Source organism: Cimex lectularius, unplaced genomic scaffold (genome assembly GCF_000648675.2).
Source record: "Cimex lectularius strain Harlan isolate CLEC.00 unplaced genomic scaffold, Clec_2.1 scaffold66, whole genome shotgun sequence".
In the NCBI taxonomy this organism is placed as follows: Eukaryota; Metazoa; Arthropoda; class Insecta; order Hemiptera; family Cimicidae; genus Cimex; species Cimex lectularius.
Genome location: NW_019392701.1, coordinates 922,624 through 944,427, shown reverse-complemented (window position 1 = coordinate 944,427; position 21,804 = coordinate 922,624). Strand labels below are relative to the sequence as shown.

Genomic DNA, 21,804 nt, shown 5'->3' with positions numbered 1-21,804 from the left:
ATTTTCAGAGAAATGTTTAGATTAAAAGATATCACGATTTTCCGACGCCAGGACGTGATATCTTTCAAAATCGATAAAAAGCGAAATTACTCTGAAATGGTTGAGAATCGGACCATGGACAATATGAACTTTTTTGTTCATTTTAGGGTGAAGAATCTACTGGAGAAGTTTGTAGCACGAGTAGCAATTCACCCTGTATATATAAAATACTAATAAATATTAGGAGTATTGGTATGTAAAAGTACCAAATACTACTAAAATCCATATAGAATGATGTAATAGTAAAATATTGTGGTACAATTATTTTACAATTATGTATATATAATGAAAACCAGTGTAGAGTTGAAATTTGGTTCATTTAGGGTTGTATAACAGATACTTTTTTGTATTTGAAAACAAAAATTTATATTATATCTTTTCATTTTATTCATTGTTTTAAGGCTGGAATTGAAGCAAAACGTAGTCGAACACCAGCAGAATTTATATATAAATAACAAGATCTATTAATTGTTGTTTTATTTGTTGTTTATAGGGTGCAATTTCGCCAAAACTTAGTCAAACACCAGCAGAATCGGTATGTAAATAACAAGATCTACTAATACTAAGATACTATTGTTGTTTTATTCGTTGTTTATAGATTGCAATTAAGCCAAAACTTAGTCGAACACCAGCAGAACCAGTATGTAAATAACAAAATACTACTAATACTAAGCTACTACTACTTTTCATTGTTCTTTTAATTGTTTGTTCTCTGATTGGGTTGTGATGTGAGAAGTCTTTACTTGCCTTTATATGTGCCCAGTAATTGTTGTTTTGGCAATTGCCAGTGGCTTACTAAAGTTTCCACTCAATGCCAATACTTATACAATGCTTCTGCACTCTAAATGGACAACCAGTGATTATGCTGTATGATTCAAGCTGTATGTTTAGTTTCTTTTTCTTGGCATTATTGTTGCTTTGGAAGGATTTAAGACCCCCCATTTCTAAGGAGCATTTCAACTTTATACAATAGAGAGGAATATTAAGCTTCTCTCCCGAAATTTAATAAAACAACAAATAACCAAGAAATGAGGACACATTTTTAAAACTAGAATTATTAATTTTATATTTTTATAGCTTTTTGTTATTTTTGTGTATTTGGCCAATAAGTAAATAATATATTTTGTACAATATACATTTTTTATTGTTTGTAGGCTGCATTTACACCAAAATATAGTCTAACAACTGGAGATTCGGTAAGTGAATAACAAGATACTACTAATACTGTGCTACTACTTTTCTTTTCTTTTTTTATTCTTTGTAGTCTGCATGCGATTCAAGATATAGTCGAACCATAGGGGAATCGGTAAGTGAAAAACAAAATTCTACTAACACTCATTTAATTCTTTTCATGGTGTTTTTTTCTTTTTTTAGTCTACACCTGGTCCAAAGCATAGTCGAAGCCCAGCAGATTTGGTAAGTGAAAAATGAAATCCTATTAACACTAGGCTACTGCTTTTCATGTTTTTTTATAGGTGATATATGATCCAATGCATAGTCAAATCCCAGTGGAGTCTGTAAGTGCATAAAAAGATCCTACTAACATTAACCAACTGCTTTTCATGTTCTTGTATATTGTTTTTAGTTTACATATGGTCCAAAGCATAGTCGAACCCCAGGGGAATCGGTAAGTGAAAAACAAAATTCTACTAACACTCATTTAATTCTTTTCATGGTTTTTTTCTTTTTTAAGTCTACATATGGTCCAAAGCATAGTCGAAGCCCAGCAGATTTGGTAAGTGAAAAATGAAATCCTATTAACACTCGGCTACTGCTTTTCATGTTTTTTTATAGGTGATATATGATCCAATGCATAGTCAAATCCCAGTGGAGTCTGTAAGTGCACAAAAAGATCCTACTAACACTAACCAACTGCTTTTCATGTTTTTTAATTGTTTTAATTGTTTTTAGTTTACATATGGTCCAAAGCAAAGTCGTTCCCCAGGGGAATTGGTAAGCGAAAAACAAACTCCTGCTAACACTAAGCTACTACTTTTCACGTGTTTTTTTTTTTTTTTTAAATATTGTTTTCAGTCTTTACGTGATCGAAAGCATAGTCGAACGCCAGGGGAATTGGTAAGTGAAAACAAAATCCTACTAATACTAAGGTACTGCTTTTCATGATTTTATTTTATTTTTTTAATGTTGTTTTTAGTCTATTCATCATCCAAAGCATAGTCGAACCTCAGGGGAATTGGTAAGTAAAAAACAAAATCCTGCTAACTCTAAGCTACTGCTTTTTATGTTTTTTAATTGTTTTAATTGTTTTTAGTTTACATATGGTCCAAAGCATAGTCGTTCCCCAGGGGAATTGGTAAGCGAAAACAAACTCCTGCTAACACTAAGCTACTACTTTTCACGTGTTTTTTTTTTTTAAATATTGTTTTTAGTCTTTACGCGATCGAAAGCGTAGTCGAACGCCAGGGGAATTGGTAAGTGAAAACAAAATCCTACTAATACTAAGGTACTGCTTTTCATGATTTTATTTTATTTTATTTTATTTTTTTTAATGTTGTTTTTAGTCTATTCATCATCCAAAGCATAGTCGAACCCAAGGGGAATTGGTAATTAATTAATAAGAACTACTAATTTAATTAAAATAATTTGTGAGAGTGCATTTCCTGAGAGGCAACCTGTTGCACTAATTATTTTCAATTTATGTTTATGAAAGATACAGTGCTTTATAATAATAATGTCTATATGCTGAGCCAAAACGTAGCCGAACACCAGCAGAATTGGTTTGCAAATTACAAAATAGTACTAATTTCTTACAGAATAGGTTATCAGTGTAATGTAATTCAAAGAAGACCAACAATGGAAATTTATTTCCTCAAAGTTCTGTGTCTATTTGAAAAATATAATTATGTAATTTAACTTTTCCTGTTTTTATTTATTGTTTACAGGCTGAATATAGACCAAAACATAGTCAAACATCAGTAGAAGGGGTAAGTTGTAATATTCTACAAAATTCCTGTTCTTTTGTGTCGTTGGGAATGGTAGGCGGAGGTGATTCCGTGAAACTCCAGACACATTCTGACTTCACTGAGATCAACTTTTTTATTTTTACAATTAATTAAGGTTTTTAGTTGAGATAAAAAAGTCAATGGCACGAGCGGGATTCGAATCCACGATCTTCGTCTTGATACGCCGCTGCTCTACCACTTGGGCTATTGTGACCTTGATCCACTCGGACACCAACTTCCCATCTCAACCGCACCTTTTGAAGTTTCCCTCCTTTTTGCCATTTTTCATATTATCTCAACTAAAAACCTTAATTAATTGTAATATATTAATTGGTCAAGCGGACCATGAAATTAGTGAATTTTTATTTTTCTTCACAGCTACCTTACAGCTGTAAGTTTTTGATATTTATCCATCTCGGAATCTACTCACCTTGTATTCTTTTTATCATTTTTAAACGACCATTCCATTTCTTTCTCAAGTTCATCATCCCCTCTGAAATACTCCACAATTTTATTCCAAGTTGCTGAGCCTTCTCTTTCTCATCCACTTGAGTCGATCAATTTCTATTTGGTGTTTTACAATATCAATTTTTTATTATTATTTTTTGTTTAGCATATACCAAATACTCTTTATACAATATTATCTTTTTGTTTTGTTTATAGCAAAGATTTGAGCCAATATCAAGACAAACACCAGCCGAATTGGTATGTAAATTATTACAGTGAACTTCTCTGTAGTACAGATCTGTAGTAAGATACCACAAATGATTTTTTTTTTTCTTGTTTGTAAAAAATTGGTTTCAACTAACATAAAACATTTAAAAAAATTCTCTACTGAATTCTCCAAATTCAGTATTATCACTTATAATTCTCACACCCAATACAAAAAAAGAATTATATCTGCATTATTAATGTTGTAGGATACCAAAAACCTAGCATTTTGTTTTTCAGAACTTTTTAAATGAAACCCCTTATTGGAAAAATTTCACATTATTATTTTACATTTTATGCCTGTATAAACACATATGCAAATATTGTATGTGTAATAAATAATGTAATATATAAATAATGTATATATAACACATATTCTTTTATTTTTTACAGTTGAAATCTCAAGCATCAAGTCAACGTCTAGTAAAAGAATCGGTGCGTAAAAAATACATCCTTTCATCAATTGGAGGTTGCTTCTGTCTAAATTTACAATGCTACACCATTTTGAAATAACTAAATTGTGTATAATTTTTAATAGATGGCTTCACTGGCATCAAGTCAGCGACTGTTGAACGATTCGGTGCGTAATAACTAGTGCTTATAAGTATTAACTACAAACTTTGCCTCTCTGACACTTTCAGGTGTATAATCAAAATGTTTATGTGCCGACGAAAACTTCTCCACATGAATCCTCCCCTCAAAGGGTCATAGTTCCATCTGCCAAGGCCAAAGACAAAACCTCCCCTCGCAAGTCGCCAAAATTCCGGTCACGGTCCCTGCCCTCGGGCCAGTCAGATCGGTCTTCAAGGGGGATAAAATCAGTATTCGGAGGAAGGTCTCATTCTGCCGGGAAGGAGGGCCGAAGATCCTGGTCGCCCCCGCCGATCCCAGAAGTCTCGGAGAGCCTGGAAGAGGGGGCTAACATTACAAGAGGGTTGTTTGCCACCAAACCTGGAGACATGGACAATCAGCACATATCAGTTGCGCCGAAGGTACACAAGCGATTTTAATCAATCTAACTTTTCTTTAATATATGTCTCTTAATTGTACCTGCAGTTTGGTCATTTAATTTTCGTCATCTTTAGTATTAACATCGGAGCTCAAGAATGAATGATTTGGTCATTTTTAATGTTCTGGTTAGAAACCGGCTTCAACATTGGGTGTTCTTTAGTTCTTAGTGTTTTTTTTTTGTTAAATCAAATTTGCAATTTCAGCTTAGGCAACATGGATTTTTAAGTTATTATCCTGAATGGACCAAAGTGTACTATCCGTAGGTTTTCTTCAGCAGCAAATCCCAAAAAAGTTCGGAACAGGATACAGTCAGCATGACAAGTTCCTGTCATTTGTCACAAGTCACAGTTGCACATTAGAAATAAAGAAATACGTATTTTTTGGAATTACAAAACTTCTTATTACCAAGGAAATTTTTTTTATATTGTCACCCAGTGAATAATATAATTAATCTTAAAAAATCGATCATTTATTTAACATAATTCTGAGTATTTGATAATTTTGCTGTATGTTTTATTTCATTTCATTTATTTATTTTTTCAGTTTCAGTTTGAGGATGTAATAAATGGCTCAGGGCAGAATATTATGGCTCCACATAGGCCATTCCCTGTGGATTCAGCAACATCTGAAGCGGTAATACCTAGTGATAAATTATATTATTTGTACTAAACTATTTTTGGGAAATGTTCTTTGTATTTTTGTTTTGTGTAACTTTTGGCCAGTAAAACAATGATACAATAGATATTGCCTATTGAACAAAAATAAGGGTGATAAAAAATGTACATATTTGTTTAAAATGAGCAGAGAAAAAATGCATTTACAGAGTGACCAAACAGCACTGTTTGGATCACAATACATCACCCCTCAGGATGTAGAGTCAAATCAGACCATCAGCTACAATGCGGGGCAACAGATGATAGTAAAATCTATCTCCTCATCTCCAGACATAAATGGACATAAGAAAAAATCACCGGTAAGTATTTATTTCATCATTGTTTGAAACTAGACTGGTTTCATGTTTAACCCTCGGTCCTATCCAAACACGGATGGTACAATTTCATCCTCTTATTCACTCACTCATTAATTGGTACATACTAAAATATAAAACAACTAGAAAAATCACACTTATTTCTTTTGAAATACTTATTAATCTTCAATCCTTATAAATATTTATTTATTGATAAAATTCTGTTTAAAATAGTCTGTTAAAGTTTCACGAGTCGGCCAGTACCTGAACACTTCTAAGCAGAAACAAAAGAAGAAAAATAAACTAACCAATCACAAAATGTTCGAAGATAGTTTCGAGGTAAAAAAACTGATGTTGTTAAAACCATAAAAAAATTCTTATTGTACAATTAATTAAGGTTTTCAGTTGAGATAAAAAAGTTAATGGCACTAGCAGGATTCGAACACACGATCTTCGGCTTGATAAGCCGCTGCTCTACCACTTGAGCTATCGTGACCTCGATCCACTTGGACACCAACTTCCCATCTCAACCATACCTTTTGAATTTTCCCTCCATTGACTTTTTTATCTCAACTGAAAACCTTAATTAATTGTACAATATTAATTGGTCAAGCAGACACGAAACTAGTGAATTCTTATTATATTTAAACTCGTGTCTGTAGGTTTATTTTAATTTTTTTTTTAATTCCATAAATATAATAAGATCATAAACCATTACTTTCAATTTGTTTTGTAATGTTTCAAGGGTTTGAATGACGCCAAGGAAGAGAGTTCACAACAAATCACACATATTAGCTTGGTAAGTTCAAAATAGTTGTACATTCAATTCAAAAATACAAAATAATATAGTGCTTGAGAAAAATAGGCATGTGATGTAAGTAGTTTTGGTGTCCTGGTTCTCAACATTTCTCCAATCCATCTAGATGCAGTATGGTCTACATGTTTATTCTCTAGGGTGGCCTTCATGGATGCATGGGATGCATTGTCAAAGGCTCCTTCAAGGTCGAGGAATGTGCAGATTGCTATTTCCTTTACTTCTAGTTTTTTCCTGAGGCCACTGGTTAACTGATACAGAGCAGTTGCTGTTTATCATCCTTCTTTTATGCATGTTGACATTGATTAAGTGGTTTGTCTATCAGCTTTTCAAGTGCTTTCAGTAGAAAGAATGTTAGGCTGATTGGTCTGTAGGATTTGGGTAGTGTAGGGTCTCTTTTCCCTATGTTTGGTATGAACACCATTTTTGCCATATGCCATGTCTGTAGTTTAAAGCTTAATGCTAGGCTCCTTCTATATATCCGCATCTGTGTTGGAATTATTATTCTTGTTTCTTTTTGTTGCAGGACAGGTAGAATCCCATCCATTCCTGGCTCTTTATATAGGCTGAAAGAATGGATTGCTCAGATGATCTTTTTCTCTGTGCATATTACAGCTGTTTTCTTTTATCTGTTTATGTATTCTCATATTTTCCAGGGGTGAGTCATAAGTGCTGCCTGGAAAATGTGTACTTAGAAGAAGCATTGCTTTTTGTTTGGCATCTTCTGTGTAGCTGCCATTTACTTTCTTCAGGGCAGTGTTTATATCTATTTTGTCCTTTGCTAGTGCTTTATGTGGTCTAGCTGCTGTTGATACTGAGGAGATTTCTCTGTAGAATTTTCAAAAGTTCTCTGTAGAAGTGCAATAGTCCTGCAGACGGTATGATTGTATAAGGTGAGTAACCTTTTATACTCTCCCCAGTTGCTTGTTATTTTTGCTTTATTGATTTTGACTCTTAATTTACCCAGTTCTCTATTCGACCATGGTGGTTCTTGTCTTCTTTTGAGTTCCTTCACAGGGCAGCTTGATTTATATGCATCAATTATAAATCCTGTGAGTTCTGTGACTGCAAGTTTTAACTCTTTGCAGGTTTTTGTTATTTTCTTCACAGTTGCATGGTCCAAGTTGTGTTGTATCATTTCAGTGAACCTTTCTCAGTCAGTGTTTCAAGGGTTTCTATGGTGTAGGGTCTATCCTATCTGATTCAGTGTCAAACCTTATTATTCTTTGGCCTAACATTAATTCTTTGTTAGAAACCCTCTAATTCTTTATGACATTGTGTAGGGCATAGCTGCAAATGGTAATATCCAATACTTCTTGTCTCACTTTGGTGTCAAAGGTGGGTGTTGACTCTATGTTAAGAATTTCTAATCTTTCCTTCACCATAGTTCTAAGAGTGACTCACCACGTTTGTTGTTGTTGCTTCCCCAGACTTGATGGTGTATGTTGGCATCACATCCTACGAGTAGGGGGAGCATTCTTCTTGCTGCAGTAGTCAGCCAGTCTCCGCAGTTCTTCTGGGGAGGGGAGGGTGGTCCTCCTTTCCTAGGAAGTAGGTCGATGCCTGCCACTGACTCCAGTTTTTTCCCATCGGTTGTTATCTCTATTTTAATGGGGACTAGGTCTGTGGACATGAATTCCGCAAGCTAGAGATAATTAGTATTTTGTCCTAATTAATAAAAATGCACTGGAATTTTTCTGTCGGGAATCCCATACAACCCTACCGTCTTTGTAGGACAAACCTCTGATTTATCCGTTCCATTGCCAGGATTCCTAAATGAGAATTATCCATAGGTGTTGTGTGGTGAGCATCCTAGCTGTTACTGCCGACACAGCGTTTGCATGATGGATGTTTACCTGGGCCATTCTCATGTTCTCCATATATTATTATTTTTTTGAGGGGGGAGGTGTCAACTTAATTTTTTTTTTTTTTTTGGGGGGGGGTTGCAGAAAACAAATATTAACTTTTTCCTTGCTAGTAATACACATATATATATATTTTTTTTTTCTTTCTTTTTTTAACTACTACTGGTTAAAAATTGTATTGGGCAGAGCTATGTGGGTATGGTAATTTTTGCAGCTAATATATCACTTAGTTTTATTAAGAGAGTCAGGATTGATTTATGTCACTTTATTTATATTTAATATTATATATATTATTTATATTTAATTATCATTAACCAATTCAATTTAAGGCAGAAACTGGTTGTCAGCACAACATGATTCTGATTGCTGATGGATTGTCTATGCAGGTAATTACAAAATTATAAAAATAAGTTTTTTTAAATTAGTACCTTTGTTTCTTTTTAGCAAATTTTTAAATCACCAATTTATTCGTTATTTGTTGAAATGGGTTATTTTTTTAGACTGGTATGCTTCAAGTTGCAGCTCGCCGAGTCGTTGTTGTTGATGAGGATTTGAGCTTCTTTCAAGGCACACTTGTAAGTCCAAAACCATAACCCTATCCGACCTAACCTAGGATAACATAACCTAACCCGCACTCCCCATTGACGCGAAATTGATGATGTAAAAATGGTCACACTTACCTTTTTTTACAATAAACAATTGTCCTGTTTCAGATGGATTCGGCATTTGAAATTAGTAATGCCATTACTGCTGGAGCTGATGCTTACATCAGGAGTGAATCACTCGTATGTTATTTTTATTTTTTTTAAATATTATTTAGGGAAGTTGCTTTGTTAATAGCAATACATTTAGTTTTCTTATACACTATGAGAAATATACAAAGCCCTTCTTTTGGTTTTCCATAATTTAATTTAGTATTCGAAGTAGATCTAGACAAATTTTGTAAGACATCTGCCTTGAGTGCAAAACTTCAGTTTATTTATGTTGTTAATGGGGTTGACTAGTCAAGGGTCACCAGACATTGGTAACTCAGACAGAACAGACTTCTTCTAGCTGATACTCTGCACCTGCCTCATTTCATTATTGAAATTAAACCTTCAATTATGTTTGTAGTTGGTTTTAGACCTTCATCCTTTATCCTTTCTATGCCACAGAAATTTCTGGGACTTTGAACAGCCAGATAATTTGAGTCCCTAACGCATTTAACCAAAACCCTACTACATTTTGTCATATAGGACGGTGGATTTAACGTAATGATCTGATTTTACTGATTGGTGTTTTAGGTTGGTAATGGAACTCAATTAGTGAGTGTTGTTGATCTACAAGATGGCAATTGCTACATCAAAAAGCAAGGAATCTTACAGCCTGTAAGCACACTAGAGGGATATAATAATTTTTAATAATAATGTCATAGTTACCTTGATTTGATATTATTTTTTAAAAAATTCTTATTTAGGATATGGAGTACCCTCAAGAAGAAGACAAGCTAGTGAACATGGAATCAGATCTGCGGCCGACATTTTATGACCTGGTATATAACAAAAGAAGTATATTATTTTAATATTGAGTATATTTTGTTGAAGTAATGAGGAGCGGTCAGGAATAAAGTATGTTAGAAAAACACCTTTTTCATTTTCTGGCCGATATTTCAACCTTTATTTGTGTCATCTTCAGGCTATAAAGCTTGGTATTATTCTTGTGGTGTCATAATGTTGTGCTCCAAATTATAACGATAAGTCAGTAAAAAACAAACATTGAGTAATTTTTTTGTTTATTTTTGTTAAAGGTTAAAATGGGATATCAAGAATTTTCAAAAGGTGATTACGGCCAGAACAAAGCTTTACTAATAAATTCACCAAATTTGGTAAGTTGGAAATGTATTTACATCAATTACCATCAGATAACTCCTGGATTCTGTCTTATTTTTTCAATCATTTTATCTGATGAAGTTCATCAAAATAATTGCCTTTTTGTGATTTAAATACAAATTTTTGCCATACATTTTATCATCAAAACAATTTCTTTGTATACTTAAAAAGCCAAATCACGTTAATTTTTTCAAAAAAATTTTCAGACTGAAATTATTTCTGGGTATGAAGTGAAAAACATTGAACTGGAGAGATCATCAAGTCATGTAAGTTGTTTAGAGGGCAAATGATTTTTCCAGATAATTAATTAATAATTCTATCTAAATGAAATTTGATTTGATTGTTTAGTACTTGACTGATGGTGGGAAATTTACCTAAAGTGTTTCCAAAGGAAAATCTCTTTTATGATAGATAAGAAAGCTTTTCCAAGCGTGGATAATTTTTTTAAATTTTCATCCTGTACAAAAAGTCATTTTCAAAAGCCTATCACACATGTTGAAATGTGTCTGACAGACCAAACCAGCAAGGATAGAGTAACCAAAATGATCATAAACGGCCTCATTACAGGTTCATATCCCACAAAGATACACCAAGGGTAGTTTTACACTCTTGACATTTTTCAGTTTTTCCCATCATTCATATAAAAAATACAAAACAAAGACCAGATCTGAGAACTCATCCTTTTAACATACACCTGATACATTACTAAAAAAACTTAAANTTTTCGCATATTTTCTGTAAGCTTTTATAAGTATTTATTTAGAAATCATGAGATGCGGTCTGGTGTAATGTAGGTTTCAGAAAAACATTTTCTTTATCGTACCAACGTTCCGATCTTTATTGAGATCATCTTCAGGGCCTGGGATTTACAAACGTTGTTTACATATTACAATTACATTTTGGATGTAGAAAAGTGAATTTATACAATGCAAAATATATTTTATATATTCAAATTGTAATTGTAATATGTAAACAATGTTTGTAAATCCCAGGCCCTGAAGATGATCTCAATAAAGATAGAAACGTTGGCACGATAAAGAAAATATTTTTCTGAGACCTATATCACACCAGACCGCATCTCACGATTTCTAAATAAATATCGATTAACGGTCACTAATCACCACACACAGCTTTTATAAGGTTTTAATAAAAATGAAACATCCTTTTTTTTTTCTTTTGTAGCAACAGTTTCCTCCTTTTGGGTCTGAAGGAGACACTAATCCAAATGATTTTGAACATTACAATAACGGCGAACTACTGAATGTAAGAATTATGTATTATAGTTAATATATTATATAATTATACAAAAACGTGAAAAATAAATGGTGAGTAATCACAAAATACACTCTATGTTAAACTTGTAAAACTGATTTGTCATGTGGGATTTGAATACATTCAAGCACCTTACTAAAGCGCCATTGTTTAACTAAAGTTAAATGAAATCTGTCGTGAGAATCTTCAATTCAACAGAGTTCAACTAAAAAGTAGTGAACAGTCAAACTTTGGTTGTCCAGACTTGCCGTTCAAGTTATGACTCACTAATTTCTAGTTGAAACATGACTTGAAACGTGTCAATTTCTTATTTGAATGTTTCCTGTTTAACTTGTACATTTTGTGTGTTGTGTTGTTTTATTTTTATATATTTATTTATTTTTTTGAAGCAACTTAACATTTTGCCATATGATCATGAGGACACAGTTAATGCAGGTGATTTCTACTACGTCGACCCTGTAAGTACTAGGTTTTGTAAATTTCAACAGTTAACAATTGTAAAGAATTTATCAGTTGAACAATAATAATGGTGCATGGCGATGAAGATTCATTGAATCATGCTTTCATTGTCTCCATTACATAAAAAATTATATGATGATGTCTATTGAAATTTACTATTTATTATTATCCTCTATCTGACAGGAATCGGCAGATGAAAAGCCACCTCTGGGGGAGTTTTCAGGCCAAATCGACGTTAGTAAAGTTTTACATTTAAGTATAACATTTTGTACTTATGTATTTTTTAATTGTTAATTTTTAGAAAGCTCCGAAAAAATCTGCAAACCACAGGGAGGCTGTTGGGCAGGTAAACATTAAATTTTACTAAATAATACATATAAATAATAATTTTAAATTAGAAAAAAACTGTATAAACTAGTTCACAAACCAAGCATAGCTAATCTCCAGACCATAGGCGAGATATAAGGACCATATAAGGAAACCTAGACCCAAGTGGTTCTTCTATAATAAATACTGTTATTTTGTACAGTTTTCAAAATAATCCTTAAGAAAAAACACATACACTATGATCAAATTAACTCTATGTTTAATTTTATTCCTTGATACTTAAATTTATCAAATAAATAAAGATAAATAAATATCTGCTTGGCAGGTTGATCATAAGGTCAAGAAAAGCAGCAAAGTAAGTGTGTCCGATAAAAGGTCTTGCTAAATATTTATATCATTTTTAAATTGTTTAAATATTGTAATAAATAAGTCTGATCTTTGATTCTTTGCCTTAATAATTGGGCATTTCTTTGTCAGATCTACAGCAATTCGCAGCAAGTAATAATCAGACCAGTAAGTGCAATTTTGTTCATGATTCTCCATGGCAAGAATTCACACCTCTAAAATATTTTATTATCTAATACAATAGTACTTAATTATACATAGTTATACTTGTTTTTCTGACAGGCGGATTCACAGCAAATGATTATTAGACAAGAGCCTAAGGTGAGAGTTGTTATTATTCATTATGTATTTGTTTACAGTCAATTATTAATATACAATTGATTTAATTGTTTGTTGTATGTTTATTTTATCTGAGGGTTGTATTTTTTTATTGGTTTTGCAATTTCCCACTATGTTTTATTTATGTTTCAGAGTTCATTCAGGGATACAAGTTCTCAGCATATTATAAATTCGCCTAAAGTAAGCAAAAACATTTTATTTATCTACCTTTTTTAAACAAGTCAGTGTTAAACGGCCTTTCATATGTGTGTATTTTCTTAAATTCCAGTCTTTCATACTTGATAACTTCAAATTGGGTATTCAGGCAGATGTTATTTACACCGACTTCAATAAATCCGATAGAGTAAACTTTCATAATCTCATTGCAAACTCACAAGCACCCTGAGTTAGTGGATTTTGTCACATCTCTTGAAAATAAATACGTTAAATTGTTAAATTAAAGTCACTGTAATCAAGTTTGTTTATTTCTACATCAGGTGTGCCCCAAGGTTCTCATTTAGGCCCACTTATCTTCAATCTCTATATAAATGGCTTTGAGAGGTTCTGAAAGATTGAGAATATTTATGCTGGTGATGTAAAAATGTTCAAACTTGTCAAGTCTCTGATTGCTTCTCTCTTCATCATTCAATACTGTTAACACTATCTGGATGATTATTCAGAAATCGTGAGATGCGGTCTGGTGTGATGTAGGTTTTAGAAAAACATTTTCTTTATCGTGCCAACGTTTCGATCTTTATTGAGATCATCTTCAGGGCTCAAAGTGTTTGTCTTCTGTGTAATTGTGCAATTCTTGCGTGTCGTGTAGAGAGTGCCCCCCTACATCACACCAGACCGCATCTCACGATTTCTAAATAATTAATGATTAACGGTCACTAACCACCACACACTATCTGGATGATTTAGTAGCAACAGCATGTCTCTTAAGGTTCTCAGCCATCTTTGTTTAATGAATGGCCATCTGGAAATTAGGATCATTATTAAAGGCTTAGGAATTATCTTTAGCTAAGATCTATTTTTCCAATCCATTTGCAACAGTGATTCACAAAGATAGCCAGAGATTTCCCAAATCATTTTATGGTAAAACTACTTTTCTATCCAATAGTCAGTTCCCAAAAATTTTAAAAATATAAAGGAACATATTATAGGATCAAGGATTGGCTTCCGCTATTGAGACATACCGGATGACAATTAATGTGACATACTGAATCTTCCATATTGTGTAGATGTCTTCTCAGATGTCAATGACCAGTGTGGTCACATGGCTGTGTTTTACCTTAATTGATCATAGTATTTGATAGTATTGACCCCTCTTTAATCATATGACTGGCTCCACATGAGTTTGTTCAATTTTCGTTTTGCTTTGAGAGTCCATTCTAAGTGGATCCTAGTTCCTTCTATTCCTATTATTTAGGCCTGCAGATTCTCTATTATAATTCAGGCTGGTTAAACATAACAAAAATCTGATTTAATCATAAGATTAGTTTATAATTATGAACAAAAGGAGTATAATTTTTTTTTAATATACGATATTTTCACCAACTCGCAGGCCAAACCCCATCATCTACCTACTACAATATTTTTGTTATTCAGATAAGCGTGTCTGGTGTGGCCAGCAGAATATCTCAACTTGATGAATTGTCTAGCTGTTCAAGTGAAACACAACAGGTAAGAGAATATCATTCAATATTATCTCATTTTAGCTTTTTCTCATATGCTTTGATTATGTTTAAGACAAATTAATGCAATATGCACCTTTTTTTTAATATACAGTATTAAATCATTCTTGTAAATCATTATCTTTACAAGAAGCAGCTGGATCTATGGGAAAGAATCTTTTTTCAAATTGAAAAACGATTTATTTGATGATTATCTTCTATAATCCACTGCATCCGAAGTAAAGTATATGAAGGTCAGAGCACTGGGAAAATAATAGAGCACAAATTGTATCTGGTTAGGGATGGTTAACCATCCCTCATTGCATCTTGTCAGGTTCACAAGGAAGTTACCTTCAGCCATGGAGGCTCAGCAGGACCAGAGCCTTCTGTAAAATTTCAAACTGCCATAAAAAGGGAGCCTAACCAACACTGGCGAAAACAACATCCTAGATCAGAGAGGCAGATTTTGTTGAAAAAGAACGTACAACAGACTGGCTAACATGGCTGAATAAAACTCAGGCCTATTAGCTGAGCATTGCCGGCTCCATATACAATTGAAAATATTGGCAGAAGGCTGCAGTATTTGCCATTTCGTGCAGACTGATTCAAATTAGCTGCTACATTGATTATGCAACGGGGAACTTTTTAAATCATTATCTTTACAAGAAGCAGCTGGATTTATGGGAAAGAATCCGTTTTCAAACTGAAAAGCGATTTATTTGATTATTATCTTCTACAAAGCGTAGGCTAAAGGAAGCAAAAAGAATTCTTCAAGGTTACTGTAACATAGATGATAGACGATAGTTATTACTTATGCATTGCTTACAGTACAAATTGTATGGTTTTCATGTTGTTAATTTTGTACATTTGTTTGTTAATTAGTTAAGCTATTGTTCTTCAACCAGTGGAAGTGTCCAGCTAATCCAGACTGAGAGACGAACGCCAGAGGTAACAAAAATAAATAAATTTCTCCTTAGATAAGTTTATTGTTTGAAAATGCACTTTCTCTCAAAGAATGCAATCAGGGCCTCAACTTCTCAACTTAGCTAATACAGATATAACTAGTCTGTGTATTGTATATTTGTTATTTTTTAACCAAATATAATTTAATTAAAATAGTGTGTCTGAAAACATATAACAGTTTACTATCTTTGGTTTAACTCTCCACTTTTTGCTCAGGGCCCGTTGGAGTAAGTGGTTTCTTTCCTCTATTTGTGATACTATGAAGCTGTAAGCTGTTTTTTCAATCCATAACTCTCTTGCACCTCCACAAGAAGCGTTCCTCTCTTATTTTAAAGCTCACTAATCAGCTTTAAACTGTTTATTAATTTCCAACGCCTTGATAGTTTTGTGTAAAAGACTGCTTGTAGGTTTTTCCTCACCTACCTGCAGAAACTTACATTTATATAGGTCCATACAGTAACCCAGAACCTGTTCCACCGATTTGGCAAATGGTATCTTTGCACACTGTTTCTTCTGCCAAGTACTTCTATTCAGAGCATATGAAGTCTCGTGGTCTTATTTGGGCTGCTGACCAGTAGTTCTGTGAGTTTTGTATGTGGCCCCTCTGAATTTCTTCACATGCCACATGCCTGGGGTTTTGATCAACCTGGATTTTAACTCCTTAAGCTAATTTTAATGTATTTTTTGTTTACTAAGTCATTAGTAAAATTACTAAGTTACTGTAAGGTTAGGGTTCGGAGGGATTTGTCTCCACTTTTGACCATCCCAGGCAAAGGTCAGGATATTGCTTTGAGCTGGTGCCTGACTGTCAGAGAGTTGGATATCCAAGTCTTTTATTTCCCTGGCACTGTGTCCCAGCTATGATTTCTGACTGAAAACCCGTAGCTTTTCTACCTAGGTTTATGTCAATTAAGTTGATGATGAGCCAGATGTCTGTGGAAAAGCCGTTGTTGGTAGATGTTACAGGGTGTAAAGCTTGGGGCAGTTGTGAGCCAAATCAGGTGTCAGTGTGCTATAACAAGGTGTCGAGATCAGGTTTGAGCCAGAGCTCCTGCTTAATTAATAGGGTGCTGCTCATTGACTACTGTTTGTAAGGCAGAAGCATAGACAAACTAGTGATGACTGCCAGCAGTACGCTTGGTATAAACTTTAGTAAACCACAGGCTGTGATCACAAGAAGAAGAGCTTTTTAAGGCATTTTTTGAAAGTGAACGACCTGATTTCACACTAATTTCTAATAATAAATCATACTGATTTTTTAAATTAACACAAATTAATTTCTATTAGATAGAAGTTCCCTTGCCAGTTGAGGCAGCTGAGCAATTTGACAGCAATGTAAGTAAATTTCACATTTTAAAAAATTCATTTTTACCTTTTTTTATCGTTAATTGATTTTTGTTGTTATTAATAGGATAGTGATGAAGAAGAATATTACGTCTCAGCTACTGATGATGTAAGTGTCACATCATCATTCACAATGAACTTTGAAAATATTACAACTCAGAGGAGTTAGAGAAACTTGTAAATCAAAATTCATGTTTTATAAGGGTAGTTTTAATTAAAATCCTTATGTGGTAAAAACTACAAGAGTCATAGGAAAATTTATCGATTCAGAAAGCTTAGAGATAAGCACCTTAGTGCGGAGATGAATCCAATGCATAGGCCAACAATAAATTAAGTGGCAAATACAAATTATTTAATACTAATTGCATTAGTTCAAATAATGTGAAATACTTCATATAATGGGGTTCAATACTTGCCAGAGGAAAAAAAGCATTAATTTCAAGTAGCCAAACACTGTGAAATACGATGAATGTATAGTTTTTTCTGCTTGTCCTTGCTCTTTTGGTCAGTCAGACTCAAGACCCATAACAAACCAAGCAGTCATGGATAGACAGACAAAAATCTTTTCAAACAAAAAGAGTATTTGCAAGAGTGTATATGTCACATGCTTTCTCAAGCTTTTATCATTTAACTTAACTTTTCAGCTTTTGACATTTAACCGACATAACAATTGGGCAACTTGTCAGAAACACTAGATAAGAATTACTTATTTCATCTGCCTTATTTGCACTTTTTTTACAGGTGTTACCACAGAATGAGCCAGAAGAGACAGTGAGTATAAAGTCTTTTTTGTTCGATGGCACCCTTAAAATTATAACCAGTATAACCCCGATCATTTCATAGCTACCAGATGAAGATAGCATTGACAGTTTCAACTTAATGGATGAAGAGGTAAATGTATAACATAAAAATTCAATAGGTATTGTATTTTTCTATTTTTGTGCAGAAGGAAGCTTCCCCTCCAGAAACAGCTTTCGAGGTGGAGGTATATTACACATTACAAGTTTTTAAAAACTTTTTAATCTTATAATTTTTTTTTTCTTGTTCTTACCAGCGAGGAACTAACGTTATGGCTCCTATCACATCTGAGGAATCATTACCCGATGTAGTACATGATAAAGTAAGAGCGAGCAAATAAACTACTCAAAGCCTAGAGTTATCAATACACAAATGAATTATTAAAAGGCACACTTCAAATTAAAAAATAGGTTATAAAACAATCAGTTTAGATCTCAAGTGTCCAATTGTAAGTCTCTATAAAAAAAATGTACACACATGTAAAAAAAATAATAATAATAATCTCTGTCTGTCTATATATAGATATTTTGTGTGATAGTACTGTCTTTACTCGAACACCCAATTTTATTGAAAGCATTACAGACAGTCAAGAATAGAATCAAAATCTGTTGCTTTCACTTGAGCTATCGTGACTTTGATCCACCCAGACACTAACTCCTCATTTCAACCTACAAAAATCAAAAATACTTTTTTAAACCAGACCAACATATTCCAGAACATAATAGGTTTTTTATATAAACAAAAGATCCGATCAGTCAGAACCATGCAAATTATAATAACACTGACTGAGCAATATGTACATAATCAAAAACCCTTGACTTGTTGTACACCAATCAATTAATCATAATAATTTGCATTGGTTTATTTTGTGTTAATAGTCTGTCCAAGGTGAGCCTATATTGGGGTCTTCCTCATCAGAAACAAATATCAGAGATCATGATTCACAGGTAAACATATTACATGGATATTTGATATTGTTCTGGAATGGAAATCAATTTAATCTGTAAGTAATGTAATGTAATTTGATGTTCATTTTTTCAGCAAATGATTGCAGAAATATCGAAATCGTCACAAAACTTAATTATTCTCAATGTAAGTTTTGTATGGTATAAAGAATTATTCAGGTATAAAGAATGTATTATTTTGGTATAATTTTTGTAATATGAGGGTGAAATTGGATACATTTTAAAGATTGGTCTTTACTATAATATCAAGAGTCATGCTTTTCTGAACTTCACATGCTTCCTGCATTCTTTATTTTACATTTGGTTGGGAAGGCTTTTCCCTCCTTTCCCAATTTGCCAATTTTATGTTCGTTTTTCTGAGAAAAAGAAAATGGATAAAAACCACAGAGACATCAGCTGAGAAGAAGCTCAGAGGAGCTCGAAAATGACTTCCCAATCCAATCGTGAAACAAAGAGCAAGTACGTGCTGTGCAGTTCAATGAAGCACGAATCCCAAATAAGAATAATAAACAATAACATGTCATTTCTCTCTTTGTTCATGTTGAATTTTGGGCGAGTTAGTAACCACAACGGTACAGTTAGGCGCTGACACTGTACAGTAAAGGTCCTGGGTTCAAATTCAGCCGCCCTTCATTTGAACCCAACGGACTTACAAATGGGCTTTTAAAAGAAATATATATAAAAAAAATAAAAAATCCACCTTGAGGGTTAATGTTACCAACCCTCAGAAAAAAATTAAATTTTGAAATATTACCTTCCTATTACCTTAACAATTATGCAAAAAATTAGTACAGACTTTACTGGCTAAAACTAAAATTTAATCAATGTCAGATAAATATTCCAAATTTCAGTAAATATAATTTTTTTCTTGACTATGAGAATGAATGACTTATATTGCCTTTCCTGCCTCCTTTATTTTATGTCAAGATTGTTTGGGAACATGTATGATAAGAAATCAATTTCTTCACTGTTAAATTAATTATTTTTTCAATTATACATTTGCTTATTGTAATTATGAAATTATTATTAAACATAATCTGAAATGACCTATGTGTAATTTTTTATGGATACATCAAATTATGAAAATTGAAGTCACTTCAAAATTTAGACATTTTGGTTATTTTTAAGATATATTATTTTTATTATTTGGTTAAAAATGAAGTAGCAGTAAGTTAAAATACTTTTATTTATTAATTTTTCTGATTATAACTATTTAATTTTGTATGTTTCAATATTTTAGAATGCAAGCCCCAGAACTTATCATGTTAATCAACTGCGAAAGGTAGGTGCAATTTTCTAAGAATTGCTTGGCCTAATTTTTTTTAACAATTCATTGGGTATTAATGCTGCTGTTATTAAAAGCTGTTACTGGTACACATCGTGATTTATTATTTATTTGTGGTACAAAGAAAAAACATAAGATTATGAATTTTAGAATGTCATTGCCACGTTGATTCTTAACAATATAACCAATGTACATTCATATACAAAAGCTATACGATAAATATAAAACAAATTAAAAAAATAAAATAAAAACAGCACTTTGTGTCAGTTGTGCACTCACTTTTACTACATAACCGATCTATATAAGTGACAAAATGGGATGGGTATTGTAATTGAAAACATCAGAGTTGACTCATACCACAAAGAAAAATTAATAATTTTACTTGACTGTTGCCAATCACTTTTTTATGTTGATTTGATCATGATTTTGGATTAAAAGCCAATGCGAAAGAAAAGAAAAACCCTCAGTCAAGCTTTCAAGGTATATTTCAAGTTCATCAGGGCTTTGAAATTAATTTAGGTATTTGGTTGTTTGAAGCTGCATGTCTGGCAACTGTAATATTGGTATCTGAAGCAAATATGAAAAATCTTCAGCGATATAACTGGAATGGCATTTGATGGAAAATCTGATAGGCACAGGTGAACAGTAGGGCATGTGTTCTTATCGTTACTTTTTTTTATGAACAACAGCTATTGGCCCTGACAAAGAACAATCAGACAAGCAACTTTTTTATTTTGAGTTTAAATTTTAAGCCCTTGTGCTCTACCTTACCAAAAGCTTGTTTTAAGTCAATGCTAGACCCTGAGATCTAAGTATCTCCAGTGAGCTTGGAGGAACTGATGACTAGACACCAATCCCTCCTTAGTAAAACAGTTCTTTCACTGCCTGGGGCTGCCTTTTCTGGTCGTTGGGACTTTGCTTCAATGGGGCCCTGGCTGTTATGCTGACACTGCATAGACTTAAAGCTTAAGTCTAAAGAATGCTATAACCATAATCTAAATTTATAATTTAATTAAAATAAATATTTATTTATTTTGTTTTTTACATGTATTATTTCAAATATTGTAATGTGATTTTTTTGACAGATTTCTCGACATCAACCTAAAGAGTACAGGTTCAAGATTGTAAAAAAATAAAACGGTATGTTTTTTTTTTATAATGTACATATATTTATATTTCATATTTAAATACATATTATTTATTCCACTTTTTTTTAACTGTGCCATAATTATTTTGTACGTAAAAGTTAGTAAAATCAAATCATTGTGTGTATTATTAAGTGCAATTTTTTATTATTTTCTTTAAGGTATTTATGGTATAGAGAAAAAACGAAGACAAAAATTTCCTCATTTCGTTCACATTTATTAATTTTTGTGCATAAAAATTACCAATGTACACAACATTTGCAGAATAAAAAAACAATATGGATTTTATGTTTGACAATATTCTCACATTATTTAATTAAAAATCACAACTATCATATAAAAATGTTAGGTATTACAGAAACAAATTAGCCATCTACCTACTACAACACCAAGGCACAAACCAGTAGTAAAATGCAGATCCAGCCCACTGACGTTGCCACTTCTTTGTAAGGACAAATTTTTTAATGTATTGCATGTTGTATTTTGGGCATCTGCCCGTTTAAAAAAATAAATGAAAATTATGGATAATAATTCGAGATCTTACTTTTTAAAAAATGTTTATTTAAAAAGTCGTAGCTTTACCGATATACATTCGAGAAAGCGTACACAGAATCTAATCTATCTACCCTCGGTCCCTCTTTAAGTCACCTCGGGTTAAGGGGGAGAAAA

General features: G+C 32.8%; 1 protein-coding gene across 20 annotated transcripts in view; it reads left to right on the top strand.

Moving 5' to 3' along the window:
• The window catches only part of LOC106668873, a 77,658-nt gene extending 56,528 nt beyond the window's left edge, over positions 1 to 21,130 (top strand). For 11 of the 20 annotated variants that reach the window (XM_024226134.1, XM_024226135.1, XM_024226150.1 and 8 more), the window contains 51 exons: positions 533 to 574; positions 638 to 679; positions 1,194 to 1,235; positions 1,304 to 1,345; positions 1,414 to 1,455; positions 1,515 to 1,556; positions 1,625 to 1,666; positions 1,733 to 1,774; positions 1,834 to 1,875; positions 1,951 to 1,992; positions 2,074 to 2,115; positions 2,195 to 2,236; positions 2,312 to 2,353; positions 2,430 to 2,471; positions 2,562 to 2,603; positions 2,943 to 2,984; positions 3,666 to 3,707; positions 4,107 to 4,148; positions 4,252 to 4,293; positions 4,355 to 4,705; positions 5,268 to 5,357; positions 5,548 to 5,697; positions 5,926 to 6,030; positions 6,437 to 6,490; positions 8,700 to 8,756; positions 8,871 to 8,945; positions 9,084 to 9,155; positions 9,654 to 9,737; positions 9,827 to 9,901; positions 10,157 to 10,234; positions 10,445 to 10,504; positions 11,421 to 11,501; positions 11,900 to 11,968; positions 12,153 to 12,203; positions 12,271 to 12,315; positions 12,622 to 12,651; positions 12,774 to 12,809; positions 12,924 to 12,962; positions 13,113 to 13,160; positions 14,571 to 14,645; positions 15,518 to 15,583; positions 16,886 to 16,933; positions 17,010 to 17,051; positions 17,684 to 17,713; positions 17,786 to 17,833; positions 17,889 to 17,927; positions 17,997 to 18,062; positions 18,619 to 18,687; positions 18,782 to 18,832; positions 19,946 to 19,987; positions 21,076 to 21,130. In XM_024226134.1, coding sequence (XP_024081902.1) covers positions 533 to 574; positions 638 to 679; positions 1,194 to 1,235; positions 1,304 to 1,345; positions 1,414 to 1,455; positions 1,515 to 1,556; positions 1,625 to 1,666; positions 1,733 to 1,774; positions 1,834 to 1,875; positions 1,951 to 1,992; positions 2,074 to 2,115; positions 2,195 to 2,236; positions 2,312 to 2,353; positions 2,430 to 2,471; positions 2,562 to 2,603; positions 2,943 to 2,984; positions 3,666 to 3,707; positions 4,107 to 4,148; positions 4,252 to 4,293; positions 4,355 to 4,705; positions 5,268 to 5,357; positions 5,548 to 5,697; positions 5,926 to 6,030; positions 6,437 to 6,490; positions 8,700 to 8,756; positions 8,871 to 8,945; positions 9,084 to 9,155; positions 9,654 to 9,737; positions 9,827 to 9,901; positions 10,157 to 10,234; positions 10,445 to 10,504; positions 11,421 to 11,501; positions 11,900 to 11,968; positions 12,153 to 12,203; positions 12,271 to 12,315; positions 12,622 to 12,651; positions 12,774 to 12,809; positions 12,924 to 12,962; positions 13,113 to 13,160; positions 14,571 to 14,645; positions 15,518 to 15,583; positions 16,886 to 16,933; positions 17,010 to 17,051; positions 17,684 to 17,713; positions 17,786 to 17,833; positions 17,889 to 17,927; positions 17,997 to 18,062; positions 18,619 to 18,687; positions 18,782 to 18,832; positions 19,946 to 19,987; positions 21,076 to 21,126 — 3,075 coding nt within the window. In that variant the 3' untranslated portion in view covers positions 21,127 to 21,130. The remainder of the gene's footprint in view (positions 1 to 532; positions 575 to 637; positions 680 to 1,193; positions 1,236 to 1,303; positions 1,346 to 1,413; positions 1,456 to 1,514; positions 1,557 to 1,624; positions 1,667 to 1,732; positions 1,775 to 1,833; positions 1,876 to 1,950; positions 1,993 to 2,073; positions 2,116 to 2,194; positions 2,237 to 2,311; positions 2,354 to 2,429; positions 2,472 to 2,561; positions 2,604 to 2,942; positions 2,985 to 3,665; positions 3,708 to 4,106; positions 4,149 to 4,251; positions 4,294 to 4,354; positions 4,706 to 5,267; positions 5,358 to 5,547; positions 5,698 to 5,925; positions 6,031 to 6,436; positions 6,491 to 8,699; positions 8,757 to 8,870; positions 8,946 to 9,083; positions 9,156 to 9,653; positions 9,738 to 9,826; positions 9,902 to 10,156; positions 10,235 to 10,444; positions 10,505 to 11,420; positions 11,502 to 11,899; positions 11,969 to 12,152; positions 12,204 to 12,270; positions 12,316 to 12,621; positions 12,652 to 12,773; positions 12,810 to 12,923; positions 12,963 to 13,112; positions 13,161 to 14,570; positions 14,646 to 15,517; positions 15,584 to 16,885; positions 16,934 to 17,009; positions 17,052 to 17,683; positions 17,714 to 17,785; positions 17,834 to 17,888; positions 17,928 to 17,996; positions 18,063 to 18,618; positions 18,688 to 18,781; positions 18,833 to 19,945; positions 19,988 to 21,075) is intronic. The other 9 variants (XM_024226137.1, XM_024226143.1, XM_024226142.1 and 6 more) reach the window with 9 other exon arrangements.
• Positions 21,131 to 21,804: the final 674 nt, after the last annotated feature.